This window comes from Ovis aries, chromosome 15, assembly GCF_016772045.2.
Source record: "Ovis aries strain OAR_USU_Benz2616 breed Rambouillet chromosome 15, ARS-UI_Ramb_v3.0, whole genome shotgun sequence".
Taxonomy (NCBI): domain Eukaryota; kingdom Metazoa; phylum Chordata; class Mammalia; order Artiodactyla; family Bovidae; genus Ovis; species Ovis aries.
This window is the reverse complement of record NC_056068.1, coordinates 63,810,639-63,837,845: the sequence shown is the minus strand read 5'-3', so window position 1 is coordinate 63,837,845 and position 27,207 is coordinate 63,810,639. Positions and strand designations below refer to the sequence as shown.

Here is a 27,207-nt window from a genome sequence, read left to right as displayed (position 1 = left end):
AGGCAGGAGGTGCCTGTGAGTTTCAGAAGGAGCTGGGAGGGCAGTGCGGCTGGAGTGGAGGGAGCAAGGCGATGTGGGGATGGGGAGGGGTGGTCTGCTGCCACCTTTTAGATTTTAATCATATACACGTTGTGTTTGTGTGTGTGTGTGTGGCTCAAACAACATTTATTATTTACACACAAACAGGCAATTTGGGCAGAGCTCCGCATGGGAGGCTTGCACACCATGCAAGGCATCCAAGTCCTGTGTTTGAGGAGGGGGAGGGGAGGCCCTGGAGAAGGGAGGGGGGAGGGGAAGGGGAAGGGAGGTGAGAAGGGAGGGGTGGAGGATCCTCTTCCAAGACTCCACTTGCAGGGCTGGCCATTGGACCCAGCTGTGAACTGGTCTGTGACATCTTCCTGCCAGCCTTGGGAGTCTCAGGGTGTGAATTCTGGGCTCCGTTCACAGCCCATATTGGAGGTGTGAGGACCGCAGACTCTACCTGTTGACAGTAGAAGGACCACCCCTGCTAGAAGCCTCTGTGGACATTTAGCTGTGGCTCCTAAATGGAGAAGGAAATGGCAATCCACTCCAGTACTCTTGCCTGGAAAATCCCATGGACAGAGAAGCCTGGTAGGCTGCAGTCCATGGGGTCGCTAAGAGTCGGAGACAACTGAGCTACTTCACTTCACTTCACTTCACTTCTAAATGGAAGGCCAGATTTTTTATTTTATATCAGAGTATAGTTGATAAACAATATTGTGTTTAGCAACGTGATTCAGTTATACCTATGCATGTATCTTCTTTTTCAAATTCTTTTCCCATTTAGGCTGTTACATAATTATGCAACTATACCCCTGTCTCAGACTGCTACAGCCTGAGTTCTAATCTAACCCTGCACTGATTTCATGCTTTGCTTTCTGCTCTTCATAAGCTGTAGTCTCTTTGCTTTTCCCTGTGTCCTTTTTGGTCTGTTCTCCACACACTAGCCGGAGGGATCGTCTTAAAGTGTGGATCTTGTCAAAGTCCTCAGTCTTCACTTGTTGAATAAAATCCCTCGCCCTTATCAGGTGCCCATGTGACTTGTCAGCAGCTAGCTGCCCCTGAGGGCACCTCCTGCCCTCCCTAGCACCCCACGGTCCCCTTGGCTTTGCACTGCTGCTCCTTCCCTCTGAAACCCTCCCCACCTCCTGACATTAGCATGACTGTGTTCCCTCTAGGAGATCTGCCCTGGCCACCCCATCTAGCTGCAGCAGGTGCTTTCGCCTGCCTCCATTCTGTATCTAATGCCTCCTTCCTTCATAACACAACAGAGGCGATTTGTGTTTCACTTGTATTTCCCTTGCCCTATAGTCCTCAGCCTCTGCCTGAGCGAGGACCAAGTCTGCCTTGTTCGCTTTCTGTTTCCAGCTCAGAGCCTGGAATCTGACACACAGTTGGGCCCCAGTGTTGAATGCATATTCTCCTGAAACCTACTAATTATCCCCAGAACAGCCAGCACCAGCCGTCTCCTGCCACAAAGGTGTCCAATTAATAGCTGCTCATTTGGTGTGACTTGAGGTCAGAATGTAGCCTCTAGATTTCTTCCTGCAGCTGTAAATCACTCTGTTGCAGATGCTGATTCCAGTTGCTTGAAAACAAGTGGCATCAAAAGTCAAGACTGTCACAGTCATAGTCGAACAAGTAAGTGTGCTGATGTCATTTGTCGCGGCTAATTTCTTGAAACGATTCATGAGACAACATCATCTACTTCAATAAGCTTTGAGACCCAGTGTTTGAGCAGGACTAGTTATTTCCCAAACAACACAGCAGAGAAACTGATGATTACTTTTATAAGTGTTATCAAATTTTACTTTTCTCTTGGAAATGGAAATAAGAGAATTAAGTAAATGTTTTAGCCAGACTGAATTTCTAAAGAAGGGTTTTTTTTCTCCTGGTCTACTGTGGATCCTTCTCTCAAAGGTACTCCAGGATAATAGCAATTCTGTTAGCTTTCCCAGCACTGAGACAGATCTACAGGGTCAATCCTGCTGGGCTTGGGTCTAAGCATTTAACACGTGTTAAATCATGACCCTCTAACCTGTGCTATGAGACAGGTACTCTTACTAACCCATCTGAGAGAGACAATGACTAGAGAGATTTGGTTACACAGCAAGAAGAGGCAAATTCAGCACCCAAACCCAGGCTCCAGAGTCAGTTTTAACGATGATACAATGGAACAACAGAAATACCAGTTTTTCATGAAAAACACAATTGTAGTATTCGTCCAGCCAGATGGCTGTAGCTGTGGGGCCTCAGTAGAACCATACTGCTTGTCGGAAAGAGGAATGAAAGCATCATTCAGCTGTCATGTCGTTAATTCCATAAGAACTGGTCGGGAGTTCCATAGAGCAGGGAAGCTTCATGAACCAGGGTCGCTGGTGGCTGTAAATTTGGTCTCTCTGTGGGTGTTTTGTAATTGTTTTAGCAGAAGAGAACATTTCACAGCTCAGTAAGGCTCCAAGTAGAACGTTCGGTCGTAACTTTGGGACATAACTCCATGAAGGAGGAATTCTCATGGTTTCATAAGAAGTTGTATGACTCAACAATTTTAATTTTTCACTTTTTTTTTTTTTTTTTTTTTTGCTTCCCTAAAGGCCTCCAGAGTTCTCATCTATGGGAATTTGTGCGAGACCTGCTACTATCTCCTGAGGAAAACTGTGGCATTCTGGAATGGGAAGATAGGGAACAAGGCATTTTTCGGGTGGTTAAATCAGAAGCCCTGGCGAAGATGTGGGGACAAAGGAAGAAAAACGACAGGATGACGTACGAAAAGCTGAGCAGAGCTCTGAGGTAAGTGAACAGCACGAGGTGCCGTGAGTCTGCCGGCACAGTTATATAAAATGGTCAGCTGCAGAAAATTGGGCTGCCCAGGTGGCGCTAGTGTTAAAGAACCCGCTTGCCAACGTAGGGGACGTAAGAGATTCGGTTCGATCCTGGGGTCGGGAGGATCCCCTGGAGGCGGGCATGGCAACCCATTCCAGTATTCTTGCCTGGAGAATCCCAGGGACAGAGGAGCCTGGCAGGCTACAGCCCAGAGGGTTGCAGAAGAGTCAGACACGACCGAAGCAACAGCACACACATAGAAAACTACACGGCTCTTTTTACTTGATAACCAAAAGGTCATGAGACTACACTTTGGGTCTTAGTTTCAGGTGAGATTAGAGTTTGTAAACTGACACGCCATCCTTGCCCTTCTTGGCAGTGTTCCCAGGGGATCACTCTGAGGCCATCACACACACACACACATTTTGAACTGCATGTGGTGAGGTTCAGTCTTCAAGATGTCTGGGAAAGGTTTAAGTGTAAGTTGATAAGAGGGTGTGAAAATACCAGGGCAACCACAGACTGGCCCCTCCAGCTGAGAGGAACGAGGGGGGGGAGCTTGTGTTTTGTCGCTTTCCCTCGGTGTGAACCTGCCCCCTCCCACCCATGCTTCTCTTCTGCTGTCTTCGCAGGTACTACTATAAAACCGGAATTTTGGAACGGGTTGACCGAAGATTAGTGTACAAATTTGGAAAAAATGCACATGGGTGGCAGGAAGACAAGCTATGACCTGCTCCATCATCCAGCTCGTTTAATGGATTTCTGTCTTTTCAAACAATAGATTGCAATAGACATTGGACAGTCCTTTAAAAAAAAAAAAAAACACCTGCCAACGTGCTGATAAAATTTCTCCACATCTCAGCTTACGTTTGGATTCAGAGTTGTTGTTGTCTGTTTGGGGGTAATGGCCACAACCCTTAAGCAATTCTCTCTCTTTTTTTTTTAAATCCAAGGGGAGGAGGGAATGACCTTTTGTGGTACCCTGATCAAACATCACTTCCCTAGTGAAGAGGTGCAGAACCACAATGCCCAGTGCCGTCAGTGCTGCTCAGAGAAAAAGGATTCAATTCTGCCATTTAGAGGCTTATCTGGTGCTCCCACTCCAAAGGCTCCAAAGTTTTCACATCGGTAACTGTGGCAGCTCATAAAGCAAAAAAAAAAAAAAAAAGTGATTAGTTTTTAGTTAATGTAGTAGGAGGGGGTGAGATGTGATAAGATAAACAGACATATTTTAAATCGTTAAAGTCAAATTCCATAGTAAAGTTTCTTAATTGGTAAAGGAGCTAAGCCATCAAGCTGATACATAATTGGATTTAGCATAGTAAACTTTCTTAACCAGAATATCTTTTTAGCCACTCAGCAAAACCCCCATGGCCATCTATCCAGGCTAACACACTTAAAATTAGGCACATTCTTAATTCTTGCTGAATTTATTCCCCCTCTTCTCCAGGGTAGGGAGCATCAGATGTGCAAAGAGTTAATCAACAGATGCTTGCATCAATTTCTAAACCACTACTGTTTCTATGGTTCAAGCTGTCAATACAATAAAATCATAATTCACTGATTCTGTCTGTGGGCAAGACATTAAACCTTTATAGAGCCAGGAATTTCCTGACGGCTCTGTAACAGGCAATTAAACTATGAGTCTCCCGTTTTGTTTTCCTACCTGATGGGTACGAAAGCTCTCAATCGCATATTTCCTCGACAAAAATAGTGACGGTGGATTTACACCAGTGAACGTTCACGGGTTAAAGTCTGCACTGACGTTTTCTCATCGGTCACTGGTAGGTGAACCATTAGTGACTCCAGCGAGGTGGACTGCCCCCAGGACCCCTTCCCCAGAGCAGGAAGCTTCATGTGACGAGGCACTGAGCCACAAGATGGACTGAGGGCCTCCATTATAGAGTTTCACGTCAAAAGTAACTTGTTTTTAAAAAATGTGAATGACTGTGAAATAATCTATTTTTTGGATTCATGTGTTTCCCAGGTGGATACAGTTTATAAACAATGTGAATAAAATATTTAACATGTTACACTGTCTCTGGATTGTTCAGTTTAGCAAGGCCAGCTCAGCAAACATTGCTCAGAAGCCAGGTTGTGTTCAACTCTTTGTGACCCCATGAACTGTAGCACACCAGGCTTCCCTGTCCTTCACCATCTCCCGGAATTTGCTCAAACTCATGTCCATTGAGTTGGTGATACCATCCAACCATTTCATCCTCTGTCACCCACTTCTCGCCCTCAGTCCTTCCCAGCATCAGTGTCTTTTCTAATGAGTTGACTATTCGCATCAGTTGGCCAAAGTATTGAAGTTTCAGCTTCAGCATCAGTCCATCCTATGAATATCCAGGGTTGATTTCCTTTAGGATTGACTGGTTTGATCTCCTTGCTGTCCAAGGGGCTCTCAAGAGTCTTTTCCAGCACCACAGCTCGAAAGCATCAATTTTTGGGCACCCAGCCTTCTTTATGGTTCAGTGGTTCAACTCTCACATCCATACATGTCTGCTGGAAAAACCATAACTTTGACTATATGGACCTTTGATGACCCTTCTATTAATATTTCCTACCATTTAGGAGATGGAGATTCCTAGAGAGCCCCAAAGATGTAAGAGATATAGGGGAGTGATCTACCCCACCACCTTTCCTACTGAAGACAGAGTTCTCACAAGATGGAGTGCATGGACCAGTGGGGCCTACAGGTATGTTTTTGGTTTGCATACAAACACACATTTTTGTTGCTTGTGTTTGAGGTGGTGTTTTGTTTCTTCCTGTGAATTAGTTGCCTTATTTGAAAATCAGGAAATGTATAGGCAAATCCAGATCACCAATTTCTTTTTAAAAGTCAGATCTGGCATCACTAGTTTCCCAGTGCTGTGGCAGTAATTTCCTGGACTGGGTAGAACAGCATTTGGTCACCACTTCATGCTGCCTCATACCTTGAACTTTGTACCCTGTTGTGTTTAGTTTGAGGTGGTTTTTGATTTTTCAATACAATTTTTAAAAGTTACATCCCATTTACAGTTATTACAAAATGCTGACTATATTCCCCATATTGTACAATACATCCGTGTACCCTCCTTTACACCCAGTAGCTTGTGCTTCCCATTCCTCCTCCTCTATTTTGCCCCCTCCCCGACTAGCAACCACTAGTCTGTCCTCTCGCTCCGTAAGTCTGCTTCTTCTTATATTCACTAGTTGGTTGTATTATTTAGATTCCACAAGTAAGTGGTGTCATACAGTATTTGTCATTCTCTGACTTATTTCACTAAGCATAATGATCTCCAGGGCCATCCATGTTGCTGCTAATGGCAAATTTGCATTCTTTTTATGGCTGAGTAATATTCCATTATATATATATGCACCACATCTTTATCCAGTCTTCTGTCAATGGATGCTTAGGTTGCTTCCATATGTTGGCAAACAATGCTGCTTTGAACACTGAGGCACATGCGTCTTTTCAAGCCAGCATTTTTGTTTTTTTCAGATACATATGTAGCAGTGGAATTGCTGGGTCACATGGTGGTTTTCTTATTTTTTGTTTTGTTTTTGAGAAGACTCCATACTGTTTTCCATAATGGCTGCACCAAATGACTTTTTTTTTTTTTTCCATATAACCAGAATGGTTTTACATTTTGAAATTGGGACCCCTGTCCAAGCCAGGTGAAGAGGGAAGTACCATGTTGATGCACTGGATCAAAACTCACAGTCCAGTTGAAAGAGACTGTCCAGGAAATTGGCAATTATCTAACAGGAGGGGAGCTGGGAGCTTTCAGGCTACCAGCTTGGCAATGAAAAAGCAGAACCAAGCAGCTCTGGGGAATGCAGGGACTGAGGTGAGGGCGAGGCAGGCAGTGGTGGGCTGTACACTCACCACCTAAGAGATGCTGTTCCCCCACTGAAGGTGGGCATCAGGCAATTCAAAGAACAAAAAAAATGAATCCCTCTGCTACTCAAAAAGTTCTCCTGCTGTAAAACCATTAAACTAGCTCCGCCTCTGTATGAGTTTCCAAGGCTGCCCGAAAGAAGTCACCAAATTCGGTGACTTAAAACTACAGAAATTCACTCTCTAACAATTCTGGCGGATGAGTCCAAAATTAAGGCATCAGCAGGGCCACGCACCCTCCATAAGTTCTAAGGAAGACCCCTTCCTTGCCCCTTCCAGCTTCCAGAGTCTCCAGGCGTTCCTTCACTTGTGGCTGTAAAAACGCAATCTCTGCCTCCATCTACATAGGAGTTGCCCATTCTCCTCTCCTTCAGTTTCTTAAAAGCTGACCTTGGAGTTCAGGACCCAGTCCAGGATGATCTCACCTGGCCATGCCATGCATGCGTGCTCCGTTGTGTCTGACTCTTTGTGACCCCGTGGACAGTAGCCCACCAGGCTCCTCTGTCCATGGGATTCTCCAGGTAAGAGTATTGGGAGTGCATTGCCATTTCCTTCTCCAAGCGATCTTCCCGACCCAGGAAACCGAACCCACATAAGAGGAGTCTCTTATGTCTCCCGCATTCATTCGTAGGCAGATTCTTTACACTGCGCCACCTGGGAAGCCAGATCTCATCTGGAGATAGCTGCAAAAACCTTTTTTCCAAATACAGTCACCTTCACAGGTTCCAGAGGTTAGGATATGGATATATGATTTTAGGGACCATCATTCAATCCACTATACTCTTTAAAATGTGAGTTTTACTTAAACATAGATTTTCATAATGTAATTCATTCCAGATCAGAAAATACAAGGATTATTTAAAATAACATGTTTAAACAAACAATAAAAAAGCAAAACAAAAATTAAAATGACAATGCAAAAATCACTTATCAAACAGCCAAATGATAGAATAAGTATTTCCTTTGTGAAAAAAAAGAAGACCACAGTAGAGCTTTCTACAAGTGAGTGATTAAAATTCTCAAAAACTCAAAAGTATACAGAACTTTTTGAGTTCACATCTATTAACCTTTCACATCTTTAAAAGCTCTGATGAGGATTTTAAAGCCTTCAGTGTGCTCTGTAGGATCACTTAAAATAGAATCTGGCCCTTTGCCTTTATCATGAAATAAGAAGCAAAGAAATGCCCAAGAAGCTTGCCCACTGTTTTTCTTTCAGAAAAGCAAGTGCTAAGAAATTTTGAAAACTTATTTCTGTAGCAGGGATTACAAATTAGAGTCATGCCCTTTTAACTGGGGAAGGGAAAAAATTAATGTGCTTTAAACTAAAATTCTGATATTGAACTGGAAAGCAACAAGATGATTCTTCAAAGTTTCCCTAAGTCCAGACCAACCCTCCTTTTAGAACAGTAAATAAAATATTTTAAAATACCAGTAGATTTTTAGAGTAGTGTGCCAGAAGGTAAGTGAAAATGTCTTTTAAGAAGGTAAGGTGAGAAACAAAAAGACATGTCCACACAAAAACACACACACAAATGTTCATAGCAGCATTATTCATAGTAGCCAAAAAAGTGTAAACCACCCAAATGTCCGTCGACTGATGAATGGATCACTAAAATACAGCTTATCCCTACACCAGGATATTATTTAGCAACAGAAGGCAATGAAGTACAGATACATGATAAAACATGTAAGAATCTTGATAACAGTATACTAAGTGAAAGAAGCCAGTCACTGAAGATCACATGTTGTTATGATTCCATTTAGATAAAATGTGCAATGCAGGCAAATCTATGGACAGATCCAAAATGGCCAAGGGTTACTGGGCAGGATTAAGTTGGGTGGCGGGGGTGGGGGGGGGTGGGGGGGGATGGTGCATGACTGCTAATGAGTACAGAGATTTTTAGAGGGGGACAGCGAAGTTCTAAAATTTATTGTGGTGTTGACTGCACAACTCCGTGCACAACTCCGTGAATCATACACTTTAAATGGATGGACTTTATGGTATGTGAAGTCTATCACCAAAAAACAGCTGGTTTCTTTTTTTAAAGAAAGTGTCAATGATCAATTGTGTCAAACACTGCCGAGAGGCCATGTAAGGTAAGGATGAGAATGGACTTTGGGCTTTGGGCCTGTGTGTGTGTATGTGTGTATGTGGCAAAACATACATAAAATTTACCATTTTTAAACTGCTTTTAAGTATACAGTTCAGTGGCAAATATATTCACGCTGTTATGTTACCATCACCACCATCCACCTCCAGAACTTTTTCATCTTCCAAATGAAACTCTGCTACTACTGCTAAGTTGCTTCAGTCATGTCCAACTCTGTGCGATCCCAAGGACGGCAGCCCACCAGGCTCCCCTGTCCCTGGGATTCTCCAGGCAAGAACACTGGAGTGGATTGCCATTTCTTTCTCCAATGCATGAAAGTGAAAAGTGAAAGTGAAGTCGCTCAGTCGTGTCCGACTCTTGGTGACCCCATGGACTGCAGCCTACCAGGCTCCTCTGACCATGGGATTTTCCAGGCAAGAGTACTGGAGTGGGTTGCCACTGCTTAGTCAATTACACAATGAAACTCTGTATCTATTAAATAAGAATTCCCCATTCCCCCCTCCCCCAGCCCTTAGCAACCACCATTCTACTTTCTGTCTTCGTGTATTTCACTATTCTAGGTACCTCATGCAAGTGGCACACGACTGAGCGACTTCACTTTCACTTTTCACTTTCATGCATTGGAGAAGGAAATGGCAGCCCACTCCAGTGTTCTTGCCTGGAGAATCCCAGGTACGGGGGAGCCCGGTGGGCTGCCGTCTATGGGGTCGCACAGAGTTGGACGTGACTGAAGCGACTTAGCAGCAGCAGCAGCAGCATATAAGTGGAATCATACCATATTTGTCCATCTGTATCAGACTTACTTCACTTGGCATGTCTTCAAGATTCAGTCACGTTGCAACGTGTCAGAATTTCCTTCTTTGTTAAGGCTGAATAATATTCCATTGTCTGGATATACATCTTGTTTATCCATTCACCTATTAACGAACTCTGAAGTTGTTTCACCTTTTGACCCTGATGAACAATGCTTCACACGGTACACATATCTCTTCAAATCCCTGCTTCCACCCCTTTTGGGGATATACCCAGAAGTGGGACTCCTAGATGGGACCACTGGATTTTAGTGGCATGGAAGTCATTGGTGACCTTAACAAGGGCAGTCTGCTTGTAGGTTCAAAGAAAGGACAGAGAGAGTGAAGATAGCAAGTAAAGGCAGTTCTTAAAAGACATTTTTTCAATAAAAGGGAGCAGAATAAAGGGAATAATAACAATAAATATCATTAACACTGTTGTATGTTATATATGAAAACTGTTGAGAGTAAATCCTAAGAGCTCTCCTCATGAGAAAAAAAATTTTGTTTCGATTTCTTTAGTGTTGTATCTATATGAGATGATGAATGTTAACTAAACTTAGGTTGGTGCAAACGTAACTGCGGTTTCGGGTTTTTAAATCATTATAATCAGGCTCAAACACATCCTTATTAATCAACATAGGAACCACTACAATCAATACATTTTTGCCAGTAAGAAATGTTTGCTTCTTCCTGTAGTGTAGAAATCCATGCTATAGGATTCAACAAACTCTTGGAAAGCATTTTCTGCATCCAGCTGGCTATGGAAGAATTTTCCCTGCAAAAAGTTGTCCCTGCAAAATGCAGATTTCAGTGCGTCTCATCGATTTGCTGAGCATACTCAGATGTAATGGTTTTGCTGGGATTCAGAAAGCTGGAGTGGATCAGTCCAGCAGCAGACCACCAAACAGTTACCTTTTTTTTGGTACAAGTTTGGCTCTGGGATGTGGCTTCCCTGGTGGCTCAGAGGTTAAAGCGTCTGCCTGCAATGTGGGAGACCTGGGTTCAATCCCTGGGTGGGGAAGATCCCCTGGAGAAGGAAATGGCAACCCACTCCAGTATTCTTGCCTAGAGAATCTCATGGATGGAGGAGCCTGAGGGGCTACAGTGCACAGGGTTGTAAAGAGTCGGACACGACTGAGCGACCTAACTTTCACTTTTCACTTGGCTTTGGGAAGTGCTTTAGAGCTGCTTCTTGGTCCAACCACTGAGCTGGTGGTTTGTCACTGGCTGTCATATAGAATCCACTTTTCGTCACACATCAGATCCAAAAATGGCCTGTTGTTGCGAAGAATAAGAGACGACGACACTTCAAAATGACGATTTTTTTCCCAGTCAGCTCATGAGGCACCCTCTTACTATTTAGGCTTTTTTACCTTTCTAATTTGCTTCAATGCTGAATGACCATAGTGTGGCTGACATTGAGTTCTTCAGCAACTTCTCCAGTAGTTGAAAGAGGATCAGCTTCGATGATCCTCCCAACTGGTCACTGTCAACTTCTGATGGCTGGCCGCTACAATCATCTTCAAGGCTCTCATCTCCTTTCCAAAACTTTGCAAAACCACTGCTGCACCGTATGTTTGTTAGCAGTTCCTGGGTCGAGCGCATTACTCATCTTACAAGCTGTCTCTGCTGCTTTACAGCCCATTTTGAACTCAAATAAGAATATGGCTCAAATTTGCTTTTTGCCTAACATTATTTCCATAGTCTAATGTAAATATAAAATAAACAGCTTGAGAAATCTGTATGCAGGTCAGGAAGCAGCAGTTAGAACTGGACATGGAACAACAGACTGGTTCCAAATAGGAAAAGGAGTACGTCAAGGCTGTATATTGTCACCCTGCTTATTTAACTTCTATGCAGAGGACATCATGAGAAACGCTGGGCTGGAAGAAACACAAGCTGGAATCAAGATTGCCATGAGAAATATCAATAACTTCAGATATGCAGATGACACCACCCTGATGGCAGAAAGTGAAGAGGAACTAAAAAGCCTCTTGATGAAAGTGAAAGTGGAGAGTGAAAAAGCTGGCCTAAAGCTCAACATTCAGAAAACAAAGATCATGGCATCCAGTCCCATCACTTCATGGGAAATAGATGGGGAAACAGTGTCAGATTTTATTTTTGGGGGCTCCAAAATCACTGCAGATGGTGACTGCAGCCATGAAATTAAAAGACACTTACTCCTTGGAAGAAAAGTTATGACCAACCTAGATAGCATATTGAAAAGCAGAGACATTACTTTGCCGACTAAGGTTCGTCTAGTCAAGGCTATGGTTTTTCCAGTGGTCATGTACGGATGTGAGAATTGGACTGTGAAGAAGGCTGAGCACCGAAGAATTGATGCTTTTGAACTGTGGTGTTGGAGAAGACTCTTGAGAGTCCCTTGGACTGCAAGGAGATCCAACCAGTCCATTTGAAGGAGATCAGCCCTGGGATTTCTTTGGAAGGAATGATGCTAAAGCTGAAACTCCAGTACTTTGGGCACCTCATACGAAGGGTTGACTCATTGGAAAAGACTCTGATGCTGGGAGGGACTGGGGGCAGGAGGAGAAAGGGACAACAGAGGATGAGATGGCTGGATGGCATCACTGACTCGACGGACGTGAGTCTGAGTGAACTCCGGGAGTTGGTGATGGACAGGGAGGCCTGGCGTGCTGTGATTCATGGGGTCGCACAGAGTTGGACACGACTGAGCGACTGAACTAAACTGAATAAATCATTATCAAAAAACATAAATGAGAAATGTACATTAAAATGATGTATAACATAATCACATTAAGAATGTATCCCAAAATCAAACAGCAAATTTCAACAATGCAAAAACCACAGTTATGTTTGCACTAATGTAATATTATTATTTTGACCTCACCACACAGTGTATGGAATCTTAGTTTCCCAACCAAGGATCAAACCTGGGCCCATGACTAGAGCACCAAGTCCTAACCACTGGACTGCCCAATTAAACTTATTGTGATAACCACTTCATGATTTATGTGAGTTGAATCATTATACTGTACATGTAAAATTTATACAGTGCTGTATGCCAATTATATATCAATAAAACTGCAAAGAAAAAAGGGAAAAATAAAATTCAAAGAAGTTAAAACTCATAATCAGATAAAAAGAAGCAAGCTAATGAACAAGAGATCTAAGTAACTTTCAAAACTGGGAAATTCGCTGTTTTCCCAATGGAATAAAGTTCTGGTCCCCTGTACCTCAGAATCTGTGTATAAAGGCTATTGGTTTAAACAAATAATATACTATCCTTGTAAAACCAGTATTTTCAATTTTAAGGGAAAGTATCTGATAACAGGGGACTTTCCTGGTGGCTCAGCAGTAAAGAATCTGCCTGCCAATGCAGGAGACACAGGTTCAATTCCTGGGTCAGGAAGATCCCCTGGAGAAGGAAATGGCAACCCATTCCAGTATTCTTGCCTGGGAAATCCCATGGACAGAGGAGCCTGACTTGGCTACAGTCCATGGGATCGCAAAAGAGTTGGACATGACTAAACAACTAAACAATGACAATCTAATAACATGATATTCAGATTAAGAATCTTGAGACATTTCAAGTTATATATGGAGACTAAAGAAATCAAACACCAGTCTTCTATTTTTATTTACACATTATTTTATTGGAAAAAGGAAAGCAATTACAAATCAGTCTACTGCAAAATCAGTACTGTATTAGGATAAATGTAATTCCAAGTTTTAAAAAATCTGATTAATTCAAAGCAGGAATAAACATCAAGCCATGATGGTGCTGAAGTTATTTTCAAAAGATAGCAATGTGTTCTTCCTCATGAGAACTTGGAAAAATTTAAATTTCTCAGTAAATTATCTTTATCTTTTCTTCTTATATAATTACAGTGATAGTTTTATAAAATAGGCCATGAGATGATATGTAAACATTAATGTCACCAAGACTTTTTCTTGTCAAATAAAATCGTATTTCTGCTAGAAACTTTCATTCTAGTCATTTTAAGTGAATAATCAGCTGTCAAAAGCAAATACATGTTTCTTTTAAATGATTGTTAAGCCCTAACCTTCATTCACCCACAGGAAAGTAGGATTAAAAGCCATTATTACATCATTTGCGATAGAAATCTGGATTATCATTTTGCAGACACAAACTTGCATTTGCACGTCTAGTGCAGGAGAATCTTCCATCCAGTGATCAGTGGGCACAGGTGTGAACACAGGCTTTGCTTCACAGGCGGACGGCAAGGTGGTGCAGGACCAGGGCCCCCGACCCTCAGAGATTAGCTTTCTCCCTTGCAGACAAGTGAGACCCATGCTGCACATAGGTGTGAACTGCGTTCTGGTTCAAAAGGGCAAGACCAGCAAGTTAGTTAGCTCACTCGGGCAGAGACTCAGCACTTTTCTGCTTTCATCTGTGCTCAAATGAAAGTAACAATGCAGAGTTTGTCCACCTTAGATTGTCTTATAAGCACATGCGCTAAGTTGCTTCAGTTGTGTCCAACTCTTTGAGACCCTATGGACTATAGCCCCTGCGGAGGAGGAGGTGACAACCCACTCCAGTATCCTTGCCTGGAGAATCCCATGGACAGAGGAGCCTGGTGGGGTTGCAAAGAATCGGACATCACACACACACACACACACACACACACGACGTCACATACACACCCATGACATCACACACACACACAATAACACACACACACGTCACATACACACACGTCTCACACACACACGTCACATACACACACACGACATCACATACACACACGACATCACATACACACACACGACGTCTCACACACACACACACGACGTCACACACACACACACACGACATCACATACACACACACGGCATGTCACACACACACAACAGTCTTATATGGCACGGGCACACACACACACACGACGTCACATACACACACACACACGACATCCCACATACACACACGTCACATACACACACGACATCTCACACACACACGACGTCTCACACACACACGTCACACACACATACACACACACGACGTCACATACACACACACGACGTCTCACACACACACACACGACGTCACACACACACACACGGCATGTCACACACACACAACAGTCTTATATGGCGCGGGCACACACACACACGTCACATACACACACACACGACGTCACATACACACACACACGACATCCCACATACACACACGTCACATACACACACGACATCTCACACACACACGTCTCACACACACGTCACACACACATACACACACATGACATCACATACACGGCGTGCCACACACACACACAACAGTCTTATATGGCGCAGGCACACACACACACACAAACACACATACACCCACACCCACCGACCCACACAGAGTCTTATATGGCCCAGGGCTTAAATGAAGAGGTTGCGCGTTCCAGGTGAGTTCTTTATATCTCAACTGAGATTGTGAACAGCTGCTTAAGAAACTGAATAGTTGTCCCTCAGGAGAATCACTGCAAGAGAAAACCCACTGTGCCTATCCATGACACACATCCTCTGCCACAGCTGGGCTGCTCTGGGCTCACCTTAGGTTTCTCCTCATTGTATTTGTCCAAAAGAGCCTGGATGCGGGAGCCATACTCAGGATGGACATCACTGAAGTTCTTAACCTGAAAGCAAATGAACACCATGAGAGCATCACCCTAGACCCCTCCCACGCCAGTCCCTCGTGTCTGCTCCACGGGATTCACTCCAGAGGGGAGGAGGGACACGTCCACAGGGGGCAGAGCCACACAGCATTTAACAACAGGGAGCAGGACTCAGGTCCTGATGTATACTGGCTGAGTAACCCTGGATAAGTCATTCGCCTGAGCTTCAGTACCCACTTCTCATGGAACAGGTGAGACAATCAAATCTCCCTCGTAGAATTCAATATCCACTCCCATAAAAACAAATGAGTCGATTAAATCAACCCTGCAGAGTATTGTGAGAAAAGGCATTAGGAGGTGGGCTCCACTTAGAGCAGGTAAAGAGCTGACCTCGGAGGAATGCAACAAGTTACAGTGATTTGTATTAAGAAACAGGCCCTGACACTGCCTGAATTTACAGTTAGCCGTATACACCATGGGTAAAATAAATAGCTGGTGGGAAGCTACTGTCCAGCACGGGGAGCTCAGCTCAGTGGTGACCTAGACGGGTAGGATGGGGCAGGGGTTGGGTTCAGGGGCCCAAGAAGGAGGGGATATATGTATACATATCCTTGATGTGCTTTGTTATACAGCAGAAAGTAACACAACTTATAGAGCAATTACACGCCAATTAAAAAATAAAGTGAGGTGTACAAACACTGGCTTGTGCTGGGCAACTCTGCACACTTCGAGAAGGAACTCCTGACCAGGGGCTGATCCCCAGCAGACAGCCAGAGGTAGGATATCAAGAACCCACAGAGGCCAGGCAGCTTTAGCGTACTAAGAGGAGAAGGCCAAGAGTTTGAGCCCAACTCTCTGCTTACAGTCTTACTCATTCTTCTAAGAAAGATGAAAAAACACCCGCCCCACCTCTCTCACAGAGCAACAGTCAGGCTCTCTGCCTGAGTGAAACAGCAAGAAGTACTAGCGTCCAGGGAATCAAAGGGTTATCTTTCATATACACACTCATCAAACACGGTTTCTAGAGCTCAGCCTGCAGAGAAAGCGCCCAGCCTGCAAGGTACTTATCTCCAGACCTTAGAACATACTCCAGAGAGTATGAACAGAGAGGCAGAAGCCAAGAGATAAGAGAAGGGCAGCGGTTCCTAAATTTATGAGAGGCTGACCCTGGGGCGGCCAGGAAACCAACAGTGAGCAAACAGCACAACGAGCGACCATCAGAAATGCCCTGGGACACCTTTGCTCGAAAGGTCAGCCTGAGCTTTGGAAGCAGCTCAGTTTTTACCCCAGAAAACAGCATGTTTCTTGTTGCTTCTGAAGGCACATTGGGTATCATAACATCGAGCAGTCAGGCAGACTTCACACCACAAAGACGTAATCTATATTTCTTATCATCTAAAGTCTAAGCAAAATTGTGGCAGGACCCACATTTTGATACTGGATATTACTCTCTTAACATGGAACTTGTCTACAGTCAGATTGAATAGCATTAGGAGACGATTTGCCCTAAACTATTACACACTGGACAAAGAGTAAAGGATTGATGGATACAGTGCATCTGCTGGAGGTAAGCCATAGAAAGAAAGGAATCAGAGGTTGATTGGGGATTCATACTAGTTTTTTTAAGTTTGCTTAACTCAAGTGAAATAGAAATGACACTTCTTTTGAAGGTTTTTCTCCCTCAGCTGCACTCTCCCATCCTGCCAGCAGGTGTCACTGTTCGGCTTACAAAGTATCACTCACCGCTTTCTTCTGGATAAAAAGCTGTGCGTCTTTCAGATGGCCCGCAATGTTCTCACACAGGCGTTTCCTCTGCTCCTCATTCAGTACTTTCAAATAGAAATCCCGCACCTGCTCATTGAAAACAGAGGGCGGGGAATCAGATAACTATTTGATCACGAACAAAACTGATCCAAACCCCACTTTTGAAATGAAGATGCAAGATTTCTCATTGCTGTAAGAATGAAAAAAGGCTTTGCAATTTAAGAATAATTTAAAACTATAGATGAAACTGTCACATGCTAAGTTCTTCACTTTTTGTTTTAAGTCAATCAGGAAGATAACAGGGGACTTCACTGGCCGTCCAGTGATTAAGATTCCACGCTTCCAATGTGGGAGGCATGGGTTCAATCCCTGGTCAGGGAACTGAGAGCCCACATACCGTGGGGGCATAGGCAAAAAAAAAAAAAAAGGAAGATAATAGCTCATGACTTCTTTTTAATAATGTGTTTTGTGGTCACTGCTTATAAATCTCTTATAAATAAAAGGCAGTGTGGCCTACAATTAAAAATGCCACACCTTATTACTGACAAGTGCAGAACGTGCTGTCATCAAATGCAAGTTTAGCACAAGACAACCTTTGTTCAGTTCACCCAGAACCAGAGAGGACACACCCTAGCTCATTAATTAGGTTCTTAGCTACTCAGAAGCCAAAATTTCTTAAAGACAGATGTTAATAGTGGTATTTTGCTTACAGTATACTGAGTTTACTTCTAAAATGAATATCAAAAGGTTAAAATTAAAAGTAAGTACATATTAAGCAAAGTAATACATATATGAGTTCTAACAGCCTCTGCTTATTTCTGAAATCAGCCATTTCTGTTATCGCTCTGACTCTATTCAACATTTCATCCATTCATTGAGCAAATATTTATTACTCACATACCTATAATGCACCCAGACACTATTCTATGTACTGTTCTGCTGCTGCTGCTGCTGCTAAGTCGCATCGGTCGTGTCCGACTCTGTGCGACTCCATTGACAGCAGCCCACCAGGCACCCCCGTCCCTGGAATTCTCCAGGCAAGAACACTGGAGTGGGTTGCCATCTCCTTTTCCAATGCATGAAAGTGAAAAGTGAAAGTGAAGTCGCTTAGTTGTAAAACATCAAATTACCCAAGGTAGCAAATTTATAAAATATCAAAACTTTATAGTTTTTATAAGTTACCAAATATCAGAATATAATACTACTTTTAAAATTTGAGCAAACTTTAAATCTGATATTAAAGTTTAAAAATCTTTAGACTTTTAGGTGTTAACATAATCCAATCAAAGTACTGTATGTGGGAAGATCTAAATAGTTCTTTAAAGAAGATGTACAGATGGCCAACAAACATGAAAAAAATGCTGAACACTGCTAATTATTAGAAAAATACAAATCAAAACTACAGTGAGGTATCACCCCACTCCAGTCTGAATGGTCATATCACAAACTCTAGTGGCTCAGACAGTAAAGAATCTGCCTGCAACATAGGAGACCCGGGTTTGATCCCTGGGCCAAGAAGATCCCCTGGAGTACCAAATAGCAACCCACTCCAGTATTCCTGCCTCGAGAATCCCATGGACAAAGGAGCCTGGCGGGCTGCAGCCCATGGGGTCGCAGAGTCGGAAACAACTGAGCGACTAAGCACAGCACAGCACATGCCTGGCTAACAACCACCCATCATACACAGCTCGGCTGCTCACTACAGGAGGGCATGGACTCCACACACGAGACAGCTGTTCCATTTCATAACCAGATAAGGATGCTGAGCTAATCTACCCACTCCAACACGTTAACCACAGACCTTTAAGAGCAGGACCAAATTCCTATTAATGAAAAAGTGACATTTTTAATAGCCTGTATACAAAGCGAGAGAATAACTTTTTTTTCTTTTTAAGTGTACTGTGTCTGCAGTTAGGGTACCAAACGTCAAGTGTGAAGTTCACTGTGATTCTTCAGGGGACAATGATGTGTCACAACCACCCAGATCGAGAGAGAAACGTCACTCACATCTCAGAAATGCCCCTACATACCCCTCCTCCCAGTCCCCTTTCTCCAACTGACCCCCCAATTGTTTTTACTTCTATTATTATAAATGTCTTTCTTTACTTCTCTTGGAAATGTACACAAATGCAATCATGTGGTCTATATTCCCGTCCTATTGTTCATGTTTGTAAGATTCACCTGTGTGCCTGCTTGTTGGAATACTTCATTAGTTTTCATTGCTGTACACTGTGGGAATAGCAGAGAAGGCAGTGGCACCCCACTCTAGTACTCTTGCCTGGAAAATCCCATGGATGGAGGAGCCTGGTAGGCTGCAGTCCATGGGGTCACTAAGAGTCGGATACGACTGAGCGACTTCACTTTCACTTTTCCTTTCATGCATTGGAGAAGGAAACGGCAACCCACTCCAGTGTTCGTGCCTGGAAAATCCCAGGGACGGGGGAGCCTGGTGGGCTTCCATCTCTGGGGTTGCACAGAGTCTGACACGACTGAAGCGACTTAGCAGCAGCAGCAGCAGTGGGAATATACCACGGTTTATTTATCTAAGCTTTCGTTGATGAACACTTGGATGATATGAAGAAACTGTCGTACCCGTCTTCTGCTGCTCATATGTACACATTTCTATTTGGAATCTATGCTTAAGAGTGCACTTACTAGGTCAAAAGGCACGTACATGTTTAGCTTCAGTGGATACTGACAACTAGGTCTCCAGAACACCTGAACCAATTTACACTTATGTGAGAGCTGGTTCTCATTTTACAAATACCTGGTACACATTCCTTTTAAGTCTCATCATTCTTGTGCATTTGTAGCAGCGCCTCTTTTTAGTTTTATTTTGTGTATTCCTGATGACTAATGAAATAAATGACCTTTCTGTCTGTTTTCCAGTCATTTGGATCCTTCTTTTATGAAGTGCCTCTTCAAGTCTTTTGCCCATTTTTTTCATATTCGTTTGTCTTTTTCTTATTGCTGTGTGGGAGTTCTTTATATGCACTGTACGTGTGTTGTTTGTTATTTAGAGGAAAGCAAACCAGCTTGCGTTCTCAGTCTCTAAATGGTTTCTCATAATGAAGGGGAGTTCTTTTTTTCTCTCTTCATGAGTGAGTCTTGATAACATCTACTGCTCTGTCTGCCAGTTCAGTAATCCTTTCTTCAGTCATGTTTAATCACCTTTTTAAACTCATTTACTAAATGCTTACTTTAGTTGTTCGTTTTCCAGCTCAGTATGTCCATTCAATTTTTTAAATTTTATTTTATTTTATTGGCCACGCTGCACAGCTTGAGGGATCTTAGTTCCCCGACCAGGGATCGAACCTACACCCTCTGCAGCAGAAATGCAGTCTTAACTACTAGACTGCTAGGGATGTTCTCTCAATTCTTTTTTTATAGATTAAAGTTCTCAATAATGCTCCATGTTGTCATCTTTTCTATTTTCCTAAAAATATTATTTGCAGTCCGCACAGAGTCGGACACGACTGAAGCGACTTAGCAGCAGTAAAACCTGTATCTGACAATTTCACTGTCTGGATCTCCAGTAGGTTTGCTTCTATTGCCAATTTTGTTTTGTTTTTTTCCTCCCTCTTGATTTTTCAGATATAAGGTCTTAAGTGTTGGGTATGCCTGATAATGTAGTACTGAATGCTGGATATTTGCATATTAAAAAAAAAAGATAATCTGAGACTCTATTTTCAACTCCAACTAATATGGGAACTGAGTTATGAATAAATATGTTGTCCCTGAATTCAATTTGAGACATATTAGATACTTTAAACTTTAAACAGAGAAGGCAATGGCACCCCACTCCAGTACTCTTGCCTGGAGAATCCCATGGACGGAGGAGCCTGGTGGGCTGGCAGTCCATGGGGTCACTAAGAGTTGGATATGACTAAGCGACTTCACTTTCACTTTTCACTTTCATGCATTGGAGAAGGAAATGGCAACCCACTCCAGTGTTCTTGCCTGGAGAATCCCAGGGACGGGGGAGCCTGGTGGGCTGCCGTCTCTGGGGTCGCACAGAGTCAGACACGACTGAAGTGACTTAGCAGTAGCAGTAGCAGACACTTAAAAGGGGAATATATGCAGACATTGAGAAGAATGACCAAGCGACTCTCACAGAAGACAAAGGAGCCATTACCTGAGTGACATTGTCATCGCTGGCACTGTTGAAGCGCTGTACATCCCCAGAAAAGCGGGTCCTATGTTCCAGGGCAGAAGGCTGATGCTCGGGAGCACTAAAGCTATTGGGGTAGTAATTTGGAGCCCCACCTTTAAAGGAAAACCACATACATTCAGTTGGGGAGATGAAAAATGAAATAAGTCTACAAAATAAAAAATTCAAGTGACAATTATATATGTATGTGTGTGCACATGCCATGCACGTATTATTTTGAACTCCCCACATTTAGCTATAAACACACCCAGATTCTTAGAGAATACTGTCATCTGCTCACATGTCCGTCTCCCTCTGCATCTTACAGAAGAGATCTCAAGTTCCCTTTGAACACTCAGATGGTCCCATCTCTACAGTCTTCTGATGCTTACCAGGACAAATATATTTATATAAGTTTGGTTTGGCCCCCACAGAAGATGACACCCAAAGACGCATTTCAAATTGGAGGGTTTCAAGTGGGCCTGGGCGCAGTTCAGACATGCAATCATGGGATTCCTGGGAGCTCAGAGTTCCAGCTCTGCTCTTTCAGTCACCAGGCACGTGGACTGAGCCCCGAGACACTCGCTGACTGCTGCAGGGTGATGCGGTGGTCAGTGCTGGACCCGGAATCTGGAAGTTCTGACTCTTCCATTCCAGCACATACGAGATTCCCATCATGGGACTCTACTTCACTACCTCGTAAAGGTGTTTAAGATGCTTGGGGTTTCTTTCCTTTATTGACTACGACTTTATTTAATTCTATTGGGATGGCCAAAAAAGTTCGTTTGGGTTCTCCATAACATCTTACGAACTTTTGGGCCAAACAACCCAACAGCTGCACTTTTGCTTCTTTCTACAGATGCATTTTTAAACTATTTTTTTAACTTTGATATTTCTAGTATGTCACCACTGATTTCTCTGGACTTAGGAAAAATAATGACAAATGCAATCAAAACTTGTATTAAGACTTCCAGAATAAATTTTGAGACTCTTTTTTTCCCTTTTGGCATGTTTATTTTCCCAACCATACTCTGCTTCAGCTGATGTAAACAGAAGCTTGTGTTATCTGAGTACACGCTGCCTAAACAGAAAGGATGGCTTGAAAAAACATAGCAAGTGGTTTGAACAAACCAGTCTGGGTTTAGAATTTTACCCAGGTCCCTCCTGGAATAGACAATCCTGGGTGGCTACATCACACTGACAAAGGAATCAAAAGCTCTAGGAAGACAAGGGCACCATGTTCCCATGGAGTCCAGTTACCAGCCCAAGAAATTCATTCCAGGTCAGCCACGTCCATGTGGAAAGCAAAGTTCTCCAATAACGAGCCATCACAGTGATTTTCTGTACTAAGAATTAGCTCTTTGAAATGTGCCAGTTTGAGTAACTTTAAAATTTTATTTCCAAATAAGCTCTGACCTTTACTCAAAGTTGGAGTTGTCCTCAAGTCATTGACTACTGGGAAAGATTAAGTTTTTTCATCGAACTGCAAGGGAACAGGTCAAACTTTCTACTTTTAAAATTAGGCAAAAGGGGTGTCAAGTAGTTTTTTCACACGTATGCCACTATAATAGTAAACAAGAATGGTAAACACAAAGCAATTACTTATTAATGACATCCCAAAATATACATGAATCACTTTAATACAGCTGGGCTTCCCTGACAGCTCAGTCGGTAAAGAATCTGCCTGCAATGCAGGAGACTCCAGTTCAATTCCTGGGTCGGGAAGATCTACTGGAAAAGGGATAGGCAACCCATTCTGGTATTCTTGGGCTTCCCTTGTGATTCAGCTGGTAAAGAATCCACCTGCAATGCGGAAGACCTGAGTTCAATCCCTGGGTTGGGAAGATTCCCCTGGAGAAGGGAAAAGCTACCCACTCCAGTATTCTGGCCTGGAAAATTCCAAGGACTGCATAGTCCATGGGGATGCAAAGAATCGGACATGACTGTGCAAATTTCACTTAATACAGCCAGTCTCAACAACAAAAGAATCAAGGAATATTAATGAAAAACAATAACTTAAGGATAAAAACACAGAAGACAGATAGAGGAGTACCAATTACTTTGGGCAATTCTACACCAACACGTCAAGCCTCAGAGAGCAGAAATACTGCAACCACCCAACATACTCAGTTAGTGAGCATATTAACTTGTTGAATACGTGGAAGAGGCTTAATGATAATAATCGTAACGAGATGCAAGGCACAAAATGATATATGTATAAGCTAATCTTAAATGTGTAACAAATATTCACAGAAGAGACTGGCAAGAAATACAGCAAAATCAATGTCAGTAATAAAATTAATTAATTAAAAAAAAAAAAACAAAAACCTGCTCCCTAAGTTGGATGATACCCTGCAGCAGCCAGGGTGAAAGATCTTTCTCCCTGCCTTTCACTGTGAGATGGACAGAAAGTAAAATCTGAGGTGGGAACTCTCAATAAAACATATAAAATAAATAAAAGTAAGAAGCGTCTTCAGGCAGCTGAGACCTTCATTGCTGGGCAAGAAATACATGGTGGGCACAAGCAGCCATATGGGGCTTCCACAGAGTTGGAGGTCGCCAGGGCAGCCTGAAAACCCCTGGGCTGATGGGGCACCCCAACCCCTGCCCAGCAGTGGCCCCCAGCACCCTCAGAGCGAGCCACCTTCTGAGGCTCACCCTGGTTGTCCATCATGCACATGGGGCCGTCACGCTGGTAGTTGGCCACTCGCGCACGGTAGGGGCAGTTCACAGGTATCTGGAGATAGTTGGGTCCCAGGCGGTGGCGGTGAGTGTCAGGATAGGCGAAAAGGCGGCCCTGCAGTCATAAAGGGAACAGACGTTGACAACGTGCAGTAAGAGACAGAAGAGAAACAGCCCGTGAACTTCACTGGCAAGCCTCGAACACAGAGCACCACAGAGCCCTGACTGTCTGCCCAGTAAAGACCAGTTTCTTCTCTCTCACCAAATGAGTGCTCCCTAGCTGAACGGTCCTTAATCCTCCACATTGTGCAGCCAAAGAGCCACAAATCTTCACTTCTCTTCTAGATCATAACTCCTTTTTCCCTCAAATAACAAGTTAGTGCCCAGGCTTGAATTATTTCTTATTCCTGGGACTTCCCTGGCAACCCAGGGGTTAAGACTCCAATGCAAAGGAGACAGGTGTGACCCCTGGTTGGGGAACTAGGATCCCACATGGTAAGTGGTGCAGCCAAAATATAAAAAAATAAATAAGAAATAAAAATGATTTCTTGTTTCCAAGGACACATTACACTGCAAAACAAGCTTGCTAGAACCCAACTAACTGGAGTCATGAACTAATTCCATTCCTCCCCACTCTCTCAGTCCAGGGGAGGGGTCGACCATTTGCTCTTAACAAAAAGACGCAGATTTCTACAAAACCTACTGTACAGGAAATTATTTTTTAAAAAAAACAAAACACCTTTTGTGTTGCAGCCTGGTTTATGTCAGATACATTTTGAGCTCTGAGACTTTCTAGATATTAACAAAGTACTACACAAAGAAAGCCATGGTATTGGACGATGGCCCTACAATGACACAAGGCCCTGAATCAAGATTAAACTAAATCACATATTTACCAAGGCAGGAGATTATGCAATTTCTTTCAATTAGTGCTGAAACAAAAACCTTGATGATTAACTCCATATAAATCTTAGTATCCAATTATTTAAATATTCTCATTATTCAAAGCTCTACTCACAAGCAGTTTTCTTTAATTGACTTTATTATTGGCCTTGAATCTGAAAGAATATTCATGCATGCGTGCGTGCTAAGTCACTTCAGTCATGTCTGACTCTTTGCGACCCCATGGACTGTCACCTACCAGGCTCCTCTGTCCATGGAATTCTCCAGGCAAGAAAACTGGAGTGGGTACCCATTCCTTTCTCCAGGGGATCTTCCTAACCCAGGCCTCGAACCTAGGTCCTCCCACATTACAAGCAGATTCTTTACCATCTGAGCCACCAGGGAAGCCTGAAAGAATATTCTTATATCACTAATTCTATGGGCCACCCAAAACACAAATCAAGTTGAATAGGGCAACTGATGTGATTATTTTGTACCAAATCACTCAGGCCAAATGCTTAGTCCAGTCTTGCTGTTCTGTCCATAATCTGCTCTTGGATGAGTGACTCTACCTCCCATAATCATGAGTCTAAAGTAATATTCAGGGACTTCCCCAGCTGTCTAGTGGTTAAGACTTCACCTTCCAATGCAGAGGGTGCAGGTTTGAACCCTGGTCAGGGAGCTAGTAAGATCTGATCTGCCTCTTGACCAAAAAAACCAAAACATAACACAGAAGCAACACTGTAACAAATTCAATAAAGACTTTAAAAATGGTCCACATCAAAAAAGAAATCTTCAAAAATATTAAAAATTAAGTAATATTCAGATGACCAGCCATGCAACCATGAACAAAAGCACCTAGGGTTTGGATGCTGGTTGCCTCCTTCTGCCCAAAATGGACTAAGCTGTGCTCTAACTATACCAACAGGACAGAAGCTAGAGCTGAGCCATCAGCAGCTCCTGGATGTGGCCTCATCATATTGTTCTGGTTTGGGGTCACCTTGTGTTTATAAGGCATCCCCACCTACAGGTAGAGACCTTCCAAGTTAAGCCGAGAAATGCATACAGCAAGGCCACACCCTGACCCCAACTTGAATGAAGGCCTTACCCAGGGCCCTGTGCCCAAGCTCCTTGCTGGGCTGGGGTGAAAAAACAGAGCAAAGCTCTCCCACTCCAGGAGTCGACTTCTCCACTCCTGATAAACTGTAATGCGTGGGAGGGGAAAAGGGCTGCCCCTGCATCACCAGGCACCCAGGGAACAGTCTCTGGGACTCACATTACACTACTGAGGGCTTTTCACCATGGTCCGGTTTACACTTGGTATCCCAAGGTTTTAAAATTTAAGAATGCGTTGCCTTTCAACATTATTGTTGAAAACACCGTCCATTACTGTACAACTACTACCACCTGGTCACGCGTTAGTTCCTATCAGAGTAATTTCCAAGCCCCCCTCACTGGCTCTCCTTTTCCAAGCCATCCTTCCAACAACGTCACCCTAAATATTCCTGCCAAAAGACTCTTCCTGAGGCCCCATGCAGATTCTATTACTTACCTACTCAAAAAACCTTGGGCAATTCCTCAATGCTCATCAAAAGGCGAACCAAGTACAATGGTTCGTCCCTGCTGTATGGCCTCCTACTATAGCAGCCATGGCGGTCTATGAGTAGACAGGTATTCAACCCACAGCAGTCAATTAAATTAAAAATGAATATAAGTTTATTTCTATAAAAGGTTCAAATGTTCCCAATGTCAAAGCAAAAAAAAATTATTATTTAAAAAAAACAAAGGATACTTAGTTCACCTCCGTGGACAGTGACACCTGAACTGGAATCGGACGCTTACATAAGAAATAGCCGTCAGTCACTGTGATCTGATCTAGGGTAAAAACTTTAACCTTTGTAGCATGATCATAGTCTAAGAACACAAAACATTGATTTACTCTATAATTATTAAGCCAGTTATTTCCCCATTAATTTCTGATCCAGGTAAGAATTTTTCACTCTTTGTACTCTTGAAAAAACATACTGGATAGAGGTGAAAAAATACTGAATGCCTAGGAACATTACTGGGGAAGGCAATGACAACCCACTCGAGTACTCTCTCCTGGAAAATCCCATGGACGGAGGAGCCTGGTAGGCTGTAGTCCATGGGGTCGCGAAGAGTCGGACACAACAGAGCAACTTCACTTTCACTTTTCCTTTCATGCATTGGAGAAGGAAATGGCAACCCACTCCAGTGTTCTTGCCTGGAGAATCCCAGGGACTGGGGAGCCTGGTGGGCTGCAGTCTATGGGGTCACATAGAGTAGGACACGACTGAAGCGACTTAGCACCAGCAGCAGGAGGAACATTACCAAAACAAACAGTAAAACCCACTGCCTTTAATCAATGGAAACATAAACTGAGGTTGTAAAAATCGTCTCTGGATCTCTTTTTACATGTGCCATCATTTTCTCTTTACATGAAAGAGAAAATGAATACAGTTAT

At 43.2% G+C, this 27,207-nt stretch overlaps 2 protein-coding genes across 6 annotated transcripts in view; one reads left to right on the top strand and one right to left on the bottom strand.

The window, feature by feature from the left end:
* The window catches only part of ELF5 (E74 like ETS transcription factor 5), a 32,826-nt gene extending 27,949 nt beyond the window's left edge, over window positions 1-4,877 (top strand). For all 3 annotated transcript variants that reach the window (XM_027979616.2, XM_012096210.4, XM_004016398.5), the window contains 3 exons: window positions 1,594-1,662; window positions 2,616-2,811; window positions 3,477-4,877. In XM_027979616.2, the coding sequence (XP_027835417.1) occupies window positions 1,594-1,662; window positions 2,616-2,811; window positions 3,477-3,573 (362 nt within the window). In that variant the 3' untranslated portion in view covers window positions 3,574-4,877. The remainder of the gene's footprint in view (window positions 1-1,593; window positions 1,663-2,615; window positions 2,812-3,476) is intronic.
* Window positions 4,878-13,245: 8,368 nt separating this feature from the next.
* The window catches only part of CAT (catalase), a 36,708-nt gene continuing 22,746 nt past the window's right edge, over window positions 13,246-27,207 (bottom strand). For 2 of the 3 annotated variants that reach the window (XM_060400055.1, XM_060400054.1), the window contains exons 9-12: window positions 23,817-23,955; window positions 21,144-21,274; window positions 16,988-17,095; window positions 13,246-15,265 (exon numbers count right to left, since the gene is read on the bottom strand). In XM_060400055.1, coding sequence (XP_060256038.1) covers window positions 15,107-15,265; window positions 16,988-17,095; window positions 21,144-21,274; window positions 23,817-23,955 — 537 coding nt within the window. In that variant the 3' untranslated portion in view covers window positions 13,246-15,106. The remainder of the gene's footprint in view (window positions 15,266-16,987; window positions 17,096-21,143; window positions 21,275-23,816; window positions 23,956-27,207) is intronic. The other variant, XM_004016396.6, reaches the window with a different exon arrangement.